A 19,475-nucleotide genomic window follows, 5' to 3' on the forward strand; every position below is an offset into this window, starting at 1 on the left:
TAAAAGTATTGCATAACCAATTCCTTTAAAATTGGTCTTTCATTCAAAATCTGTTCAGTGTCTCTTCTGGCACAGTGCCACATCTGATGTTCTTGGAAAATTATTCCAACTTAATATTCCTGTGAGGTCTGTATTTCTACTGAAAGAGGTCAAGCAGGCATGTAAAAGAAGAGCAGGAGTTTTCACAGCTAGTAGCAAAGAACCAGGCCCTCTGACTGACAGTTAGGAGAAACTTCCCTTACTCCTGTCATATGCAGAAAAACAGATACAGACCATGCTATGTGCAAGAGAAATTACTGGATGCATGTGGTTCTTGATACAGTTTACAGAACAAAAAACTTCTGTACAAAATGTACTGTAGCTATGACTTCTCAATAATGTGAATTCAATGCAGAGTGCTCCAGACAGCACATACTGAACTCCCCAATTTTCCAATGCAGTTTAAGTGCTTATTACTTTGAAGACTAGGCACTGATCTACAGCTATTATTAACAAAGCAGAAGAATAATGGATATTATTCTTGCCTGTGGGACAGAAGTATCATTTAGAGAATTGATAACACTTTAGTTCAGCCATTTTAAAAGGTCATGTTACACAATAAAGAAGGCCAAGGCTTTTAGTGATAACATATGATGGTGATAAAACTAGCATGGATCTACAGACCCTCAAAATTACCAATTGCATTTCCATGTAAGCAATCCAAAGCAGCGTGATAAATGCATTCCAGTGTATTCCTGATTTCTGTACTTTATATTCTAGTTCACATGGTCTATAAAGAAATTAAACCATACAGAAATACCTTAGCTATTAAATAAGTAAACAAATCTGAATGTGTGTAAGGAGAACAAAACCAGTCTTCATAGTACTATACCATGGTATTATTCACTTGAAACATAGTTGTAATAGATTTGGTAGGGAGAAGAAAATTATGGCCTTTGGTGTGGGAAATCAACATGAACAATTTAATAGGGAGGATTAACAGAGAACAATTGTAATCGAGAGGTATGGATACCAACATTAGAGATGATTTTGACAAAGTACCATAAATTGAGAAAATCTGACAGTGTTAGCAGGTAGGAGAAATTAAAGCTGTTATGTTGTGCCCTTAGGGATTTATTCATTTCAAAGACAGGCCACGACAGCTCTGAATAAATCCTTTCATGAAGATAAAATAGATTGAAGTGATACACAAATTTGCACAATGGTTCATTTGTAGAGGGCCACAGAGTTCAGTCAGCTGGAGATAAAATAAGCTGGTAATGGGCCATTTCCCCTGGGTAGGCAATGGTGGGGGCTTTGCAGCACAGGCTATTCACATTCAGCCTTCAAACGAGACTTTAAAGCCTTTTAGGCATTCAATGTGTATCATAGGGTAAAATTCAATATAAATATTTCTATGAAATGAACTGTCACCAGTTCACAAAAATAATTGGACTTCTATGGATGTATGCAAATGATCTGCCTATCTACCATATTCAAATCTTCTTCCAAACATCCTGATATGCTTGTTGCTGAAAAAATGTAAGGTTTTGAAACACAGAGGCCTGAAGTCCTTTTAATTCCTAATGAAAGATAGGCTCCTCATTTTAAAAGACTGTTTGTCCAGCTTTTTTGAAAAAATGAACATGACCTTGTTAGAGAATGTTATATTATACCGATGAGAAATTACAAATAAATTCTTCAGTGACACATTTAAGATTAACAAACTTTACCTTTTCAAAAATCTCTGTGAAATACCAAGGTAACAACATCCCCAGAAATCATCTTCTCAAAGTCTGCCTCAGTTAAAACATTATTTTTTTTCCAGAGTGGGCAAAGAAAAGACATCTCCTACTGCTTATAGTCCATCACTTCAGGTCTAACAGTTTTGGTGCAACTCTAACAGTAAGATATCGTCAGTCTTGCTGCTCCTGTTTTGTCTTAAATTCATCCCCAGAGTAATGCTAGGAAGGTAAATCTAAGAAACAGCACCCTGTGCTTGAAAAATATCCTTTTCACTTACTTGAAAATCTTTCTCCTCCAGGATCTCTTTCCTCCACCTGACAAGGAAGGCAGCGCAGACGTACAAGTGGAAGTGAGAAAAACCCTCTGGTTCAGACTAGAAAAAATAGAAATAGATCATCCTTTCAATACACAAATAATAATACTTTTGATCACCATATGCCCCAAGTGTATTTTTATGACATTTACTTCTAACTAAAAATGTCAGCCACATCTGTCTCTCTTTGTATCACAAACATGCTTGCATTTAATCTATGCCAAACCTATTCATTGCTATTATCTGTAACAGGGACAGAGGTAAGGCAGCTTCCATTTCTCATATTTAAATCCATTCTTTACTGATGTGTTTTCCATTTCTGGTGTTATCCATTAGCTTATATCTGGTATGAAATACTGTACTGTCCAGCTCAACACTGTGGTGTGAACATGTGTTTCATCTCCATTATTAAGTCAACTCTTCTACTAGCAGTAGCTTTTTACGTGTAAATTTTGAGATAGGAAATTATTAAGCATTGTAAAAATAAAAATACCTTGTGAATTTTTATAATACTGAACTGAATTAGATGTTTTCACTATAGGAAGAAAACTTACTCATAAGATGAAACATATACAGCTCAGTTTTGCATTCAGATCTGCAGCTTTCTGTTCTGGTGCAAGTCAGCAGATTCCATCCCTTTATAAAACTCCCCTTAGAAATTAGTATTTTATAATTTCACATAAGGGTTGAGAAAATTTTGTGATGAGGTCATTAAAAGACATCACTAAGTTTGCTCATATTATCAAGTTAATCTCAGATTTTATTTTCTATACCACTAAGGACTGAAAAAATAATTATGATATTAAATTATCAATGTTATGACTGTGAAATAATGCTATGTAAAATCTCATTAAAATAAAATCTGAAAATAATAATTATGAAATTAAACTACATAATCTGACAAATGGAGGTGTATGTAATTGCTGATATCTATATAATTTACAAGATCTAATTATAGTGCTTTAAAAATATAGCACATTTTTTCATATTCTTTGTTGGTCATTTCAATAAACTGAAGTTTACTCTTTAGAAAAATACAGTGTTCTGCTCAAGTATAGTGAACTGAAACAATTTCTTACATAAAGAATAACATTATAAAATACCTATTTTATTGCTATTTAACCTAAAACAACATGGTATTTAAAATTTGTGCAATAAATAAACTTCCCAGCTATAACGAGTGACAAAGGAAAAATATTCTCCTACTACTACTTTTCCTTCTCCTCTATCCTTGACTGATAAAAGAGCAGAGTGTGCTACAAGAGGTTTGTAAAACACCTTGTTAACAGCTACAGAAACCACAGACCATCTGGTCCACCAAATCAGTAAGGTTCCAGAAAAGAGACAATGCCAACTACTTGGAGGGAAGCTTTTAAGTTTAAAACTGCACTTGGAACTGAAAATAAGAATTAGCTAATTTTGGAAATACTTCTAAGGAAATGTAGAAGACTTATCTGGATGTGTATAAAGATCTGTACTTTGTCTTGTGATTTTTCTGGTTTCTTTCACCAATAAAAATTTGCTGAAAAAATGAAGCTCTTCAAAATGAAGCACTTTTAAATGAAACAAAATAGGCTTAAAAATGCAATTCATTAGAGAAAAAATGCATATCCCCTACAGATTTAAAAATTCATCATGCTTCAGAGATAAGTCTAGGTACAAAGTATTTCCAATGGATAGCTTTAGACAGTTTTAGAAATTGAGTAAAACAGCTAATGCATAATTGCCTTTTCTAACACCTGATACCTATTACACTTTTCCATTTGCAGCTTTTGAAGTTACAAACAGTTTGATCTCTAAATGTACAGAAATGCAGACTACCAGCTAAAAGCTATTTAAAATCAAGTATAAACAATGACCTTGATTTAAATATTTCAGAAAAAAATCTCAAGGCAGATGTACAACCTTCCAGAGGACTTATTCTGAACATATTACAGACGACTCTGAGCATATTATCTAAGAACCATCTGTCATTATCAATAAAAATCATTTAGATTGTTAACATCACAAGTATCTCATTGCCCTGCAAATGCTGGATCTCCTCTGCAGCTGAAAAAAAAAGGCATTTTTTGGACTGCACTCCCCAAACTTCTTGAATTAGACAACCACCAAAAGAATGCAAATTTTGTTGTATGACTAAACTGATTATTGTCTTGTCAATGATTAGTCTAAGCAACCTTCCACCCTGGATACATCAACATTTAGGGAGTGTAATACCTCATGCTATTATATTTGCATTTATATACAAATTTTATTGTATATTTGTATTTATATACAATATCAAATTATTGTTTAAGTACTTAGAATAATTAAAGCTATGAAATTTTGTCAGGGTTAGGTATTAAACCACATTTCATTACTCAAGTAATAGCTCAGACACAAGGACGTCCAAATACTCAATAATTACACATGAATAAAGCAACCTTAAGCAACTCCATTTCTACCACATTACAAAGAGCAGATCGTTTAGGTGAAAAGAGATTTAAATAATTTTTGCCCAAATATCCAAGCAATCTATGGCATAAAAAGAGAAAGAAGCCAACACATGAATATCATGAAAAGTGGAATATGTTGGCTGCTCCTCCACCTTTTTCATTTCTGATCAGCCAGGAGCCTTGACTCCCTAGGCTCAGACTCAATTCACTGTCAAAACAGACTCAAGAGTTCCAGTCTGAGTAGAAACACAGCAAGAGCACACCAGAGAGGTCCATGACAGTAACGAGCCTCTCACCTGGCATGACCAACAACAGATGACTGAGTATATGAGTGCAAGATAGAGCAGTATCTCCCCAGAATACTCCAGGTTTCAAAGGTTTTGTGTTCAGAGATGTCCTAAGAGAAGCTGCAGAATATGTCCATTTAATAGGAGTTAATGAATTTGTCTTAACTTCCGAAATCTTTTTGCAACTGTAAGCTTTTGCTAAATCATCAAGTCCTGGAACAAAGAATTCCAAAACACGAGTGCATGCCATGTCTGGTTTAAACCTGCTAGTTTCAGTCAAAGTAGTTCAGATAGTGAAAGAGTATGAATCACTTCCTGTTTACTTTCTGCAATCCATTCATATTTCCTTATCTTTTGCAGACTAGAACTGTTTTGCTTATTCCACTGTTCCTCATGTACCAGTTCCACGCCCTTTGCTCAGCCTTCTTAAGCATCTCTTCCTGTAATTTTCTCATTTTGAAATAGGGCCTGACCTGTGTATAGCATGTAAGTTGAAGAAAGAATATAACTACAATAGTGGTCATAATGATATTTTGTTCTCCTTACCTTTTCCAGTAATTTCGAACCTTTGGGTTTTTTTATTTTTCTATTCTTGACTGCTACTGAGCTTGTATTTTTCTCTTGTGCTTGACTGTAGGAAACTACCTTGAAGCCCATAGTTATACCACTAAAGCTAGGATTGGTCCAAACACACAATATCACTTTATTTCACTTTATTTAGTCCACACCAAAGTTTGTGTCATTTATGCCAGGTTAACACATTTAACAGAAACATGAAGTCCTGTGACTCTTTCCTCTTCACCTCTCACCTTTACTACCCTTAGTAGTATGGTGTTGTCAGCAAACTTTGCTGTCTCAGTTGCTCTTCTATCCTTTTTTTATCTCTTATGCAGAAAGATCTTAAGCCTCGTGACAAATTGCAAAAGAATTACATGTTATTTCCTTTAATTTTGAAACTTGCCTACTTGTTCTTAACATTTGTTTTCTATCTTTCAGGCAGTTATTAATATTCATACAAGGGCATTTCCTTGAATTCCACAGCTGTGTTTCTTCTTTAATAACCTTTAGCAAAGAACCCTCTTCAATGTTTTCAATATTCTGCATCAGCCTGCTACATGTGTTCACGGGCTCTCAAGCTTTGTGAGGTGTGATTTTCCCCTACAAAAATCATGTCAACACTTTCTTAAAATGACATAATTAGTCATGGTGAAAGAATATTCCAATCAATTTTAGAGAACATTGAGCTGAAGTCACCTTAATCTTGGCATTCTAAAAGATACTGGAATACTTTGCAGACTGCAACTATTTTTATTGTACACAGCAGCCTACCAGCTCATGTTGGATGATCCCTTCTCTGCTTGTTAGCTTTCCAGTCAGCTATAAAATGAAACTTAAATTATTCAAAAAGTGCTAAAAATTTTAATTTTATTCATTCTACAGGTTAAAAAGTTTTTTTACAGTTATATGCAAAAATACCTATTAACAACAGTTTTGCTGAGTTTGCACATTTTGGATTGTCTTGTATCATTGTTTTTGCTTCACTATGTCTATTCCCAAGAGGATAATCCTAAAAGCAGTAAGTGACCAAGAGCATTTGTCTAAGCTGAATCCATTCTTACCATAAATGCAGCAACAAAGTTGGATCTTTTATGCTTTAAAAAAACAAAAGAAACAAACAAAACATAACCTATAGGTAAGGCCTACAAGCAGCTGTTTCTAATGCGAACATCCATCAATTAACATGAAAATTTATGGGCAGGTTTGATCTTTGCATAAAAGAAAATCTGATCCAAACACATTTCATAGCATTTCAAAATCTTTAATGGAAAGTAACATTTCCAGGTCATAACATCGAGCTAGAAATATCTGTCACAGCCAAAAAAATATGCAAATATCTCAACCCTTAGAGTTCACTAAATCCCTTACAGAAGAGCTATTTTTAAAGAAACGTTACAAGAACTGTGTTCACATTCCCTATTTCTGCTAGGCATGTTCAAAAAAATTACTTATCATAAAATCTTCCATTAGATTTGGCAAATTTATGCTGAAAATGAGGTGAAGATCAGTTTTCACAACAATTTAGACATCGGCCTCTCTGATCTAGTCACCAACCACATGACAACAATTCCTAAAATATGACTTCTGACATAAACCTCTGCTGTGAAATCCCAGCCACAAAGAACACAGACCACTGCTGGAATTTTTTTGGATCAATACCTTGCCCTGTTGGAATGCTCCATATGGCATGGAAAATTCATGTTAAGACTATGAATCAATGTCAAAAATATAAATGCATGCTAGTGATAATTACTATTTACCCGATTTATGCACTCTTCAACTAGTAATTTAGTTTTATGAAGCATCTTTCATATAAATTTCCACATGACCTTGTATTTTCAGAATGGAGTTTAAATTACTGCCCTCTTCACTTGCTAACATGCTCAATTCAAATAGATTAAAAAAATAACTAGCAAAGTGTGTATTTGACTTTTCTGTCCTAGCTTTTCCAGAATACACTGTGGAGGAAAGCAAAAATCAATGTTTCTCATTTGGTTCTTTTAAAGAATTCACCAAGAAGTTTTTAAAGAGTTCAGTCATGACTAGGATGTCAAGTGGATTCTCAGTCAATCAAACACTTTCACATCCAACACTGAACTGTCATCTTTTACAGCTATTTTCCCTCCTCTTGTGTGGTGGTTTATTACCTTTGCACACAGGAGTGTTGCTAGATCTTAGCAAAGGAATGGAGCTTCTTATGCAGCTCCCTTAAAGCCTTTTCTTGCTGGATTGCATACTGACAGAAGAAACTGGAAAAAAGCAGTCTTCTTGAAAAATGCCTTGGATACAAATGCAAGAAGATGCTGAACTCTACACAAGGAAAACACTTTGCAACACTCATTTCTAACATTATTTTGAAAAAAACCTAGATAGACACTAGAAATGTAATTTCTTTTCTCTAATTTCCCATGTTATAAGCCTCTTGTTATCTGTCGCGAAGAATGACCATGACTTGTTCTTTGTACTTGCTGGAGAAACTATTACTAATCTGCTGCCTTGAATTTCTACAATTTGAAAAGGCAGACAACTTTCATTTTACCTAGCAATTATAACTACATAGAACATAGCAAAACAGGGATGTGGCAATGTAAGGATGAATTCTGCCAGTGATAAATCAACCACTGTGATTTTAGATAACAATAGTGAGGGCTGTATATAAAACCCCAAAATAATATATGTATTTTACATTTTGTTCCTCTAGTAGGAACAAAAAATTACTTTCTGCAAGTAATTTGTTTGTCAATGAGAATGGAAGAACCAGCAGCAAGAACTAATGAAACTCTCCCAGGTTGATTTCAGTGCATTAACAAGTGGGAGCCACACAGCATTACAAGCCCACATTAATAACAATAGATAATTTACACTGTTTAGGTTTTAGAGAGCAGTTGATAACTTACAGCTATATTTTCTTTGTTCACATAGCTGATGTATTAAAAAACAAACTATTTAGGTTAGAGCCATTAATATGGTTCCTAATTATCTTCCCAAACCATGACATAGTGTAATGACTCAAAGTAGCGAATCTCTGTCTCATTAACACCAACCACCACTATGTCATTTACTTCCTCTAACAGCATGAAATACAAGCATACACTAATTCTGTTTCTCATGTATATAAAGGTGAAGCATATACTTCCCTACACACCTTAGTCCCGAGTCTTTTCCTCAGAAAAGACTTGGGCAGACAGATCACAGAAGCTGTAAGAGTGTATGAGAAGACAACACTACCAACAGCCTTTTCAAAAACTTCCACTGTTTGAAGAGTTTAATTCTCTAGCTATTTACCAGAAAATTCACTTTGCATCTTTAATTTGCTGAGATAGCCCCACCTGAATTTAAAATCCCTCTTGCAGGTGTGAAGTTATGGAAGCACTAAGTGGTTATGGAAAGTCTGAGGAGCAATAAGATAGGGATAAACCCAGAAGTGACCAACTATCTGCCTCCCTAGCATAAGTGAAGTCACAGAAAAAACTTGCTAAAACCTGTGGGCTATTTGTTTTTTAATAGGTTACATGGCAGATTCGACTAAAAATATCCAGACAAAATATTTTCAAAGACATGCACATTTGGGATACCAAAATTTAGATTTCATCTTTTTTTCACCATTCAGTGATCGAAAGAATATGTATTTCAAAAACTTCTTATATTTTAAGCTAGGCTGAAAGCTGGGCTTCATTTATTCAGACATGACTGTCCAGCTGGAAAGAAATTTGTTTTGAAGTTTCCTTCTAATTAAAACCCCATTCCTTCTCTCTGAAATCACTAATTTAATTTGTACTTAAACATTCATATTCTGTCTCAAGTCAAGACTTGACAGCAATTAGTTGGCCAAAAATGTGGTGGGGAAAAAAGCAAAGCTGTGTCACACTAAAATCAACACTGCTTTTAGTCACAGAATTCCATTTAAAAGTATGATTTAACTTAAAAAGCACAAACTAAATCCAGATCATTAGTAAATATGATCACCTGCAACTGATTTAATTCTGAAGTACTTTGCTGCAAGGCAAAATATCTTTACATAAATGTCAACCTGCTTTAAGCAAACTACTGATTGGATATAGGGACAAGCACAATTGCACAAGCATGATCAAAAAATAATATGACAACTTTTCCACCTGTGAGAACTTCAGCAGATCATGGGAACCAAAACCAGACCACGCTTCCTCACCAACCTGCTTTTAAAAGGCAAATGAGCACAAATAAGCAGTATGACTAATATTTACTAAACTAATTCCCTATTTCACCTTTTGAATTTCAGAATTATTTACCTCATGTATCATTTTAATTATTTTTACAGTTTGTTCCCAGAGAACAGAGATACTGGGAAATTAATTAATGGGCACAATAGAAGAACTGTCAGCATTGTTTAAATATAATTTCTGCACTAGCCTCATTTACATGTAGCCCTTTATTCTAAACAGAGGTACTGCTGAATTTTTGGTATGAAATTGTTAGTTCATTAAAAAGAGCAAAACGATATCCTTTTCTGCAGATATTCATGGGTTATCAAATATACTGAAATACATGCTTGAGACAATCACTGGAGCTTTTAGTCCATGGATTTCAAATAGCTGAAATAGCTGCATAATAGTTTCATTGTTTAATTAATTTGCTTTGGCTTTATCATATTATTAGCTTTCATAAAACTTATCAAATTAATACTTCAAGGCAGACCTACAGAAAGTTATAAGTGCTAGTCTACCATTTCACAACTGAAAAAAGTAGTGAGAATACCTCTACACATATATATCACATATTTATACTGAAAGATTAAAGCAAAATCCAAGTATTAACAGTATTAAAAAATAATGGTTGCTTATTCCAACTTCTCAAATAACAAGAAAGTGCTTACTGACACACTGCTAACATGCAATTTAAAGAAATTCATCTCATGAAGTATGTTTTAGGCTACATATGTCACTTCCAGATAGAGAGAGGTTCTCATGTGCCTTTCAGGACAAAGTTGGTGGTCAGATTACAATGAACTCTAAAATTAAATATTATAGGTAATTTGAGAAAAGCATATTAAACAATCCAATAAAGATATTGCTGAATTTTTTTTTTCAGTAAATAAAAACTCTACAGTCCCCAGATTCCTACTTCTGTAAATTGGGAGATGATTACATCAATGTAATGTAAAAGTTTTCTGAAGATTTCTGATAAGATTGACATTTATACCAGAACCTTGTCTGTTCTAAGAAAAACCTATTTTCTTCTTAATTATTACAAAAAATAAATTTTCAAGCAAAGTATTTCCAAAATTTTTTCTTTCTCTTAAGGAATACACCATAAGAGCTGAGAATGAACAAATATGTCACATGTTCAGTCACGTGTTTTCTAATAGGCGGTCTTGTTGACTAAGATGATAAGTAGAAATACCAAAAATACATTTAGTAATAAGCATGAGATATTACCTTCCTTCCTTGTTCTCCAAGCTAAGAAGTTTAGGCATGACAGAGTTAAATCATAACACAGAGTCAAGAACATCATCCAACTTTCTAGCACAACCATTATCAAGATACTCAAGACACATCACTGGCTGCTTCCCCTTCTCCCATCATTAAACCACATTAAATCAAATTCTACAAAACAAGAAACAAGCAACAAAATCCTTAATTTTTGATCACCATTATTCCTATTAGAGGTTAGGAAATAGCTGGGACTGTTATTTTCCTTCATTTGTTGTCCTGCAAAAATCTGATTCATGAAAACACTTTCATTGCACAGCAACACTATCTCAATCAGTCTCTACTCAGAGATGGCAATTTGCCTGAATGTTCAATCTTGCTTTGTGATGATGACTTAATTATACCAAGCTTTTTGTGACCATGTGACTGCTTACAACATTCCTTGGTCTGCATGCTTCACACTTCATTCAACTTCCATTAAAACAAACTAACAATGCCACCAAAACTAAAGAAGGCAGCTGCTGAATGCAGCAACATCTTGTCTGATTAAAGAAAAGCACAACATCTGAAAATATTACTCAACAGCTCTTCAGCTCCATCCAGCACAGAGGCTCTATAGTCATGATGGTGCTAAACTGCAGACTTATAAAAGGGGTTGTATCAAAAGCAACTGAAAAGCCAACACCATTACTCATTCTAAGTATCTGAAAATTGCTAGTCACTCAATATCACAGCTGGAAATGTTAATAATGCACGGATTTTAATTAAATCCATTAAATACTTGATAGCTATCACCAGGAGTTTGATCTTATTGGGATGAATAAGACTAGCTGCTTCTTTTGTTAGTACAAAAGACTCAACAAGCTAATCCAAAAACTACTCTTCAGACCACTTCTATTCCCATCCACCAACTGCTTAGCACACAAAGAATTAATAGTGATGGTCAGGTGCAGCTTTGCTGAACTCTGATCAGAATGAGAGACTACATCTACTACATCTACATAATATGACTGCCTTTATTAGATTTAGCAAAAATATTTCCTGTGAATAACACTACAGTTCTGAGGATGCTAAATGCCACAGCCTGCTCAGAACTTAAGTATCTTTCAGGACACTGAATCAAGGTAAGATCTTTGATTTAAATTTTCTTAAGATGCTGACAATCAACTGTGGATTAAGATGAAGTCTGCTTTAATAATAAGTCTTCACACCAGACCACTGACTGAAGACAGCAGCATAAAGCAAAAGACTCACTGGGAATGGCAACACCTGCAGAGTTGTTGCAATCTGCTTTATCAAGGTTCTCTGGAGGTTACCTCTGATGCTACTATTCTTATCTCTGAAAAACAAAATTTTTATGTTGACCCTAAAGAGCCCTGAGCAATTATGAGATTATTACAACAGCAACACTTTTATACTTTTCCCCATCTCAGGTGTATCAGACACTAACCATCAATGCTTTCCTAGCAGCCACTTCCTTATAAAAGCTCCTACAAGAATATCCAGTAGTAGTGTAAATGAAGAAAAAAGTGGCAGAAGGCAAGGCAAATTTTAAGGTATTACCACCTACATGCAACTTTATTAATTCTAATATTATCAATAATGAATTGGGGTTTTTTCTAGAATTGGGGGTTTTTCTTACTCCATCACAAATACAGCACAAGGGCTTAAAAAGCTCTTGCTCTTCAACAGCTTTCCCCATACTGAAAGCCTGATGTAACCTGCACAGCTTCATGTTCTTCCTGTGTGACATGACATCACCAGACTGAAGTTTGAGTCACTCAAATCTCTTACTGCTGTCAATGAACATGACTTGCTGTTTTCCTTCCAGCTTTTGTGAGCAACATTCCACTAATCCATGCTGACACTGGAAGGACTGAGTCTTCAGTACCAGGAGATTGAGACACTTCCAACAGAAGACAAAGTAAACAAGAGTGCCCTCACCACAACCCCTACCCTTAAGCAGATCAAAATAGGACGACAGCTTTGATCCAAAGAAAGGCTTTCTAGCTGTTTTTTTTGACTGAACCCAAAATCTTCAGCTGAAATTCACAGTATAACATCTAGTATAGTACTTCTGCACATTCTCTTATCAAGAAATATTGACCAAATACATCGAAAGGACAGTGGGACTAGTCTCACTGAAACAACCTAGACACTGCATTAGATTCCCAAGCATCTCTCCAAATTTTCAGAAGCATTTTACTTATTTATTTTATTTAAGACTTGAAAAGAGTACATAGTGAGGTTATAAATGGCACTTTCTGAACTTATTTTTTACTATTATAAAAGAAAAAAAATACATACAATTTTCTCTAAATCTCTCTTATTAAGCTGTAACAGGCAACAAAAAAGCAATCATAAAAAATTATGCTGCCAGGCTTCAAGATGAATTTTATCAACAAAATGAATGTGAAAAAAACAAACAAATATGCTCCACAGTAACAACTCAGCCTCTAGAAAATTAAAACAGAAACCAAACAAAATATTATCTACCCAAGGTGTGAACTAAAATATTTACTTATTAAAGGATGTAGCATCAAAATGTAATTGTTAACTGTATCTGTCCTGCAGCTTTATAAGATTTTTCTCACATGATTTTGCTTACAGCAATGAAGGCTGAAGACTTTGAGCTTTCAGACTTTAAAATCTGACCAACATATCCAAAAATGCTGGAGAGAAGGATGTAAAGCTGTATGTTCAAGCATAAGTTTAAGTTAATGTCAATGTTTTAATATCTCATAAATAATGTAACTGCAAATATAACTTATTTTGGTACATAGATACCATAGATACAAGAATTTTAACACTGCTTACTCTGTTACTATGTGTACATAGTGATTTCTTGATTGCAAAACACTCTAAACCAATATCAAAATAGCAAAGGATATAAAAAAAAAACTAAATAAAAAATAAACTGTATTTAATGCAATTACATACTTTGCAAAAAAAGCCCAAAAAAACCAAAAAAACAAAGCAGAGATTTTATGATAATCAATACCAATTACCCAATACCATTTTGGAAAACTGTTTTCTGTACACCTTATTTTTCAGCGTGGCATTAAAAACTTACTGGTATAAAATCTCTGCCATCACAGGATGGCTGTATGGAAGGATGAAGCTCACCACACACTGACAACATCCGTAGCTCATTCCAGCCAAAACAAAAGCAGCACAGTGTGCAAAGCTGGAAGAAACATGTTTGAAACAAGCAATGTGCAAAATGAGCTGCAAAACAAAGCATCAGCTCACACAAAGTTATACTGAGAATTTATACACTGAAGGGACTCCCAGAGCCAGGCACCCAGGCACAGTGACAGAAACAGAGGTGGCAAACTACTAACAGATTCCAGAAGTTTTACAATTTATAGGACTAGTGATGAGCCAGTGAAGATGGGTCCTGGCTACCTTTCAAGAATCTGCATTTGCCACATGACTTTCAAACAGCAAGGACTGTGTCAGGAACATTCCAAGGGCTGTTAATTTTCCATGTTATCCCATTAAAGCTTGGCTAGCCTTTGAAGGCTGTGAAAATTCACTGCATCCTTGGGCACCTAAACAATAACCCAAACTAATAATCACTTCTCAAAAACAACAAGGTGCTGCTACTATGGAAACAGGTGGGAAGCAAAGGTTGTCACCACTGCTCAGAGGGAGCCTACAGGGAATCAAGCAGCAGAGTTCTGTTTCTGTAACAGGTACCAAACTCAAGAGAAAGAGAATGTAAAACAAAAAGAAAAATAAGAAAAAAATAAGTCATAGCCCAGACAGAGTAAAAGCCATGAAGAGTGCATGTGTACTGAAATGGGAATCAATACCAAAGAGGAAGAGAAGCCACAAGTCAGAAAATCAAAAATATCTTTACCATACACCTAATTTACATAGCAGATATTCAGAGATTATATTAATAATCACACTTGAAAAAAAATACACTGCAATCATACAAACATTTAGTCTGAATTTAAATATTTAACTGCAAATGTCATACAGTATCATGAAACAAAGTGTTTCAAATTGTGTCCTACAGAAAACTGAACAAAATTGGTATTTTTAATTATGAAAATGCTATACTAAAAAGCAGGTGTTGGCTTGTTTCAAGACAAACCAAAAGCACATAACCGCCAGAAAAAGATTTTTTTCTGAAATATTAAAATAAAGTTATAATGTACTTAAGAGACAACTTTTCTCTGTCTGCAACCTAAGGTTTAAAAAAGTATCAGCAATGAATGTTGTTTATACTTCTCAGAAAGGGCAGATTGATTTGCTCTCCCATTAAGACACTGATTTTCCACAGTCTTGATAAATCACTACTAACAAGGAAAGAATCCCATTAGAAAGAAGAAAACCTGTTTATTAACAAACACAAAGACTATTAGAATTTAAAGGCTCAATCATGAAAATGCTACTATTAGTTTTGTGGATCTTTTTGAGCACAATGTATAAGACTTTTTTCAGCAACAAGAGAATCTATTAAAGGATAATCAGAAGATACAGTCTTTGTTGAGCTGATTTGTATTTAATAATTTATATAAAACTTCCACAAAGTCTGTTCTTTTACAGAAAGGAAACAGTAGGTGATGTTATCTGGAAATTTTCATCCATAACTTTTTGCAAGAAAGAAAGAAAAACTGAGTGTATTTAAATGAAAAAGCAAGAAAGCATAGGTATTTCAACTGTAATCTCTATTGTCCTATCTACTAGATCCACGTGTCTCCTCCAAAATATTATTTTCTGCCTAGAATGCAAAAAATCCTGCTGTATAGCTATTTGTATCTATTTAGCTTATTCAAGATATTATTACTATTTCCTAAGTCACTACATAAAACTTGCATTTTCATTACTATTTATTGTGTTTCATAAAAGTTCCATTAGAAACAAATTCAGAGCAAATAGAAGTTGGAGGCATAATTTCCATTTATTACTTTTCATAATATCTTTTCCATTCAGACATATCAACACAATCTAAGGAATTTCTGCCATTGTTCTCAAAGATGACAAAAAATAATCACAACATGCAATTGTTCTAATCTACCAAAACCAATGGAAAATGTATTAAAGGTTATGTGATCCAAGGTACAGCAATCCTATGGATATTTAACATGACCCAGTTGAAGAGTATTGTAAAAGATTATTATTTGCTTTCAGTTTGTGGGGGTTGTATTCATTTTTAAAAACAGACACAGGAGGTCGGGATGATGTCTCCAGAGGAAAAGTGAGATCCCTTAGGAGCTTCCCTTCAGACAAATTGAAAATTCCAGGGATCACAGTGAACACCAGGAGAAAAATTACAGCAAAGAACACCAACCAGAGCCAGAAAGACTGATGGGAGGCTCAGGAGGTAAATAGAGTTTGATGAAAAGAATCTTGTAGTGGCCAGAGAAGGCTCTGAGGAGTTTTCTAGGATTCAGAAAGTAATTTCTGAGTGGCACAGCTACTGTGGTTTGGTTTGGATTGCAGACATCCTTTTGAAACACATTCTCACATATAGTCATGCACTGAACCATGGCCAAGGCCAACCTGAGGTTTCATGGAGCATCCAGGGTTTTGTCAGAGCTAGTACATGTAGTTATGAACTATTCTCTTGCACATGAAAGTCTTCTTGCAGAGTTTTATTTACCTCCTATTCCTTCATTACTTAAAAGCATAACAGAAAAAATAAGTCAGACTGGCAATTTCATGTAATGTTTTCCAATACAGTCCCTCTCTGCAGGAAAAAACAATCAGACACAAACTATATTAGTTTCAAAAACATTCAGCCAAACTAAACCACAGAAGAGCCTTTGATTTTTATCTCAGTCATCTGTTTCATTTATAAGCAAAGACTGTTCCATGTACTGCAATAAATTCAAAGCCTTCAATCCGTCTCTTGTCATAAGAAAAACGAGAACGTTGCAGGGTGAAAGATGGGAAAAACTATGCATTTCCATTAACACCTGAAGTGGTCAAACACCTTTTGACTCCAGACAAAAGCAGAATATCATGCCCAATTTCCTTTACTCCAGTATTCAAAAATAGAGAACTAATACAGCCACAACTCCAATTACCACTTAAAAATGAAGATTTCTCAGAGCTTGGTAAACATTTATGACACAATTCTTAGTACTCTTAAGTCAAATGGATACCTATATCTTCCCTCTAGGAAAGGACAGCATAGCTAATTCAGAATTATTACCACATGCTCTCTTTCATTATTCAATCTCTTTAAGAAAGCACGGCCATGCACAATTGCCAGTCCAACCTCCAGCAGTAATGGTATTCATCAGTAATCTTCTTGTGAGCCTTTACAATGGCTCTACTACTTGACTTCAATCAGCTGTAAAGCTCTTTTATTCTGTTATCACATCAGTGTGAGGGAATGAATGCCAAGGATTGAATGCCCTCCTAAAGGAGCACAGTCATGCTGTTAGAATAGCAATGAGCTTCATCTGACACTGCTCAACACCTTCTTTCACACTCCCTCACTCTTGCAGAGAAACACAGGCATGACAAAAATAAATGTCTGGTGAGTGGGAATGCTAAGAAACAAATCTACAGAATAATATACTAAATAGAGCATATCACAGTTCAATAGAAAGAGTTGGAAGTTGATAAAAAGGATGCAATTAATAGACAACTGGCAGCAGTTATGTTCCATTTGTCAGACAAAAAGGATGAGTGGAATAATTACGTTACTAGTGAGAAAAACTCAGAATTTTCTAAAGAGAATGTCTCATCTATTAATACTCAGTTCTTCTTAAGCACATTTAATTTTTGCTGATGTAAGGACCTAAGCACAAACTTGTTCTTAATCATTTTAATAAAGTGACGAAAACCAGAGGTCAGATCAAAAAATGTATGATTGTTGATATTCTGAGTATAATCTTTTGGTAGCTCAGCCTGTCTCCTCCCTGCACTGTTTGGTGTTGTGTACATGGCTTTAGCCAAAAGGAGCAGATAAGCCTGATATGAAATCTCTGCAAATATGCCCCCAGAATCTGCCCCCAGATTGCCATATTGACTGCCATATCAGACAACTCAGGAAAGCAACTGAATTGCCATTTATAACTTAATATTGCTTTTTGGACAAAATCAGAGGTTTTTATTTTCATTTTTGTAATTTGAAAGACATCATCAAAACTCCATCATGAAAGTAACCTATGCTTTTTTGTCAGGAAAAATGAAAAGTTCAGCAAAAATAAAAAGTGCATTTTTCTAGCTCATGTACATTAGTGATATTCAGTAATAAATACATTATAAAGTACTTTTCAAAAATTTATATCTCAATAGTTAATTATGATAAATTCCACTTTCTGACCAGCTATAAAGCAGTGTCTTTCCTCAATAAAGCTTATTTTTACTAAATATTTTTAAAATATTTAAATCGAAACTTATTTTCACAATGATAGGGAAAAATCTATGCAGTCCATAAGATGGAATGGCTGAAAGGAGGAAAGACATCAGAAAGCTGGCATAGAAAATGAATCAACTAAGCTAAAAGAACTTAATTCTTTTTGTAGGACATTCTCTTTTAAATCAACACTAAGTTGCAAGTCCATTAATTCTCTAAAACTTACACTTCATGATCACAAACCCAATGGGTTTATGCTCCTACTTCCTGACATCCATTAAGATATTCTGACTTTCTCCCTTCATTTAATATGTTTATACCAAAAAAAAAAAAAATCTTCCTTGCATGAGAGCTTATTTAAATTCCTGTGCTGCTCCATAAAGGATGAAGGATGGTGCTGTAGACTGTGAAATGCCTTTGTGTTTGACCAGAAGCAGATTATTTCAATAGTGCACCACGCTCTACAGTCCATTTTAGAGTGAACAGGAACACAGTGAAATCTCTCTGCTGTGAAGTATGCCAGCATCAACTCCAGCTTGGAAAAACAGAGAATGACTTTTGTGCCTCTTCTCAGGAATAAGGCATTGATGTGGCAAGAGAATGAGGCTTCTGAACACTGTTTTCAGAACACAAACTGACATCTCAGCACACCAGAGATGCAATAAAACTTAATGAGTGACCCAACTGATCACATTTTCTTGAGAAACTACACTGCTCCAGTGACATAAACAGCAACTTTTCCAGTAGGAATGTGTTAAATAGTTTCCTGCACCTCTCAATCATGCTTGTAAAAAGATAAAAACTCAGGATGAAGCTCTACAAAACACCTTCCCCAATGAAAGTATATAGCTAAAATTGTATCTGCAGTGGTGCTAGACTTTAGTATATATATTTTGGTGGCATCCTTTCCTAGTAATGTAAGGAAGAGAAGACATCAACAGAAGTCAGTAAAGGATGGATATTTTTCTCCTTTTTTTTAGTGTAGGTGAGCAACAAAAATTTATCATAATGTGGTCAGGCAGTGGGACTAGATGATCACGGTAGGTCCCTTTCAAATGAACTATTCTATCCAGTTCTACTAATTACATCATATCTAACAGTTATTAGCACATGCAGGCAGTAAAACTGACTCACATCTCAGGTAGAAATAGGCCAGAAATGACTGCTTTTAACATGGTCAGCCAGCCATTCCCTGCCTCCTCTCACAAAAGCATGATAAAGAACTGCCCATACATAGCACAAGTATGCTTGATTCCACATGTGCTCATCTTCACATTTCCAAGAATTCCTTCTAAATATGAAGAGTTTTCTGATTCAGGATTTATTTGCACTTCTAAAAGCAATGAAGCAGAATAAGGGTAAGAAAAAACCAAAACAAACAGTCTTGGTGAGTAAAAACATTTAATGCAGACTTAACTCTAC

At 34.7% G+C, this 19,475-nt stretch overlaps 1 protein-coding gene across 1 annotated transcript in view; it reads right to left on the minus strand.

Moving 5' to 3' along the window:
- TBC1D22A (TBC1 domain family member 22A) overlaps positions 1-19,475 on the minus strand; it is a 140,791-nt gene that overhangs the window by 30,109 nt on the left and 91,207 nt on the right. The window contains exon 12 of the mRNA XM_054631460.2: positions 2,003-2,098. Coding sequence (XP_054487435.1) covers positions 2,003-2,098 — 96 coding nt within the window. The remainder of the gene's footprint in view (positions 1-2,002; positions 2,099-19,475) is intronic.

The sequence above is a fragment of the Agelaius phoeniceus genome, chromosome 5 (genome assembly GCF_051311805.1).
Source record: "Agelaius phoeniceus isolate bAgePho1 chromosome 5, bAgePho1.hap1, whole genome shotgun sequence".
Lineage (NCBI taxonomy): Eukaryota > Metazoa > Chordata > Aves > Passeriformes > Icteridae > Agelaius > Agelaius phoeniceus.